The sequence below is a fragment of the Austrofundulus limnaeus genome, unplaced genomic scaffold (assembly GCF_001266775.1).
Source record: "Austrofundulus limnaeus strain Quisiro unplaced genomic scaffold, Austrofundulus_limnaeus-1.0 Scaffold795, whole genome shotgun sequence".
NCBI classification, from domain to species: domain Eukaryota; kingdom Metazoa; phylum Chordata; class Actinopteri; order Cyprinodontiformes; family Rivulidae; genus Austrofundulus; species Austrofundulus limnaeus.
The window spans coordinates 60,671-62,496 of record NW_013953197.1 but is presented as its reverse complement, the minus strand read 5'-3'; the positions used below and the strand labels follow the sequence as shown (position 1 = coordinate 62,496).

Sequence of the window (1,826 nt, the reverse complement as noted above, 5' to 3'; positions counted from 1 at the left end):
TATTAACCAGATAGTGGTTTTATACCTCATATGAACCAGATAGTAGTTTTATGTCTCATACTAACCAGCTGACAATCAGAAGCCATTCTATGGGACGGGGAACCTGCTAACTGCCACAGGTGGGACATTCTGAAGCCATTCTAGGGGACTGATGACGGCCTATTAACGTCTATTTCATGGATGATAACATCCGAAGCGGGTGTCTTTTCCCATTTTAATGTCAACATGCTTGCTTTTATCATTTTTTAGGAGAATTGGCTGTGCTTTAAAACATTTACACATAAGGATACAACCCCGTCAAAGTCTTCTCCACACCAGTGGAGAAGCTGTTGAAATCTGGTTTTGTATTTCCCTCCAGACTGGCTCTCTCCTATCAAAGATGAGTATGTGGCGAAGATGACACCTTTCTTCACACTCCCATTGTGTTTTGAGGAGATTTTACCATATTTAAACTGCAAATGAAAAATATTTAAAATAGATTTCCAAAAATAAAGTTATTTTAGCAAGCCAACACTTAAAAAAAGTCTTATTTTAAGCATAATTGAAATATCTTACCTTGTTCAGTGAATGAACTTGAATATTTTTTGCTCCGATATCCCTTAAATCCCGTTCAGCATCATATTTTAAATCATTTGAGACACTAAACCTAACAGAAGACCACAACATAAAAAAATACAGTTATGACTAAATTTAAAACAAATCTTTTGTAGTATTTATGTAGGCCTTAATAAAAAAAAATCTAAAGGTTTTAAGTCATTTACCAAAGAGATCTCTTTCTGCCCAAAAGGTAATTTTCATATATGATCCCAGCAATCGTCCGGCCTTTCCCTACACCAGCTCCATCACCTATCAGATAGGCAGCTCTGTCACCACTAGGGAGGAACGTCTCGTGTTGCTGTTACACATTTAGAAAGAAAAACAAATACAAAAATCAAACCACAACTTTTTTTGTTGCATTAGATTGTGACCTTACAAAAAAAAGTTGCAGGAATTTTTTTCCAAAATCTAATTTGCTAATTTTTTAGTTTTAAAATTATTTTAATACACAGATGACTTAAAGCACAAAAGAAACAATCCAGTCAACTTTAAAGTGATGCTGACAAATAGTTATCAATAGTATCAGTTGTGACATCAGTCATAAAGCACAGATTATAGCACCCAGTATGCTCCATCTGAACTGCCAAAGTCGATTTTTGTTGCAGTTCTGACAAAAATTGTCTGATTTTGTTTGCAGCTTCATACCTTCCAACACAGGCAGAGCTTTCAGTTATCAAGCTCCTCTCTTGTGGAACCAACTTCCAGTTTCTGTCCGTGAGGCTGACACTCTGTCTACTTTTAAGATTAGACTGAAGACTTAGGGTTGGTTTGGGTTTTGTGAGCCATCCTTTAAACTGCTAGACTGCTGGAGCACATTTCCTCACTCTGCTGCTGTCTTTACTCACTCTACTCTACATGTCAGTATTTGTAGTTTTTCTATCATTAACATGATTTTTTCTTTGTCCATCCTTCCATAGAAACTACACCTGGACCTGTAATTCTGTGTTTGTGTCCTGTCCTCTCTGACACCGGCCAGTCATCCATACTGATCCCGGTTCTTTCTACTAAAAACTGAGCCAGTCCATTTAACTGTCCCCAATAAGCCCAAAGAAATGACAGCAGGACCAGTTATTCTGTCTGTGTCAGGGTTCCCAACGTTTCATAAAAAACAAAACCCTCTGAGCATTTCCTGTCTGGAAAATATGACAGGTCCTGTTTCAGGTTGTCCCTGGCTACGTTCACACTGCAGGTCTTAATGCTCAGTTCCGATTTTTTGAAAAAATCCGATC

General features: G+C 37.6%; 1 protein-coding gene across 1 annotated transcript in view; it reads right to left on the bottom strand.

Moving 5' to 3' along the window:
- The window catches only part of sbno1 (strawberry notch homolog 1 (Drosophila)), a gene marked incomplete in the record, with an annotated part of 73,388 nt that overhangs the window by 46,127 nt on the left and 25,435 nt on the right, over positions 1 to 1,826 (bottom strand). Inside the window, 3 exon segments of the mRNA XM_014028667.1 lie at positions 291 to 452; positions 556 to 646; positions 762 to 895. Of these exon segments, the coding sequence (XP_013884121.1) occupies positions 291 to 452; positions 556 to 646; positions 762 to 895 (387 nt within the window).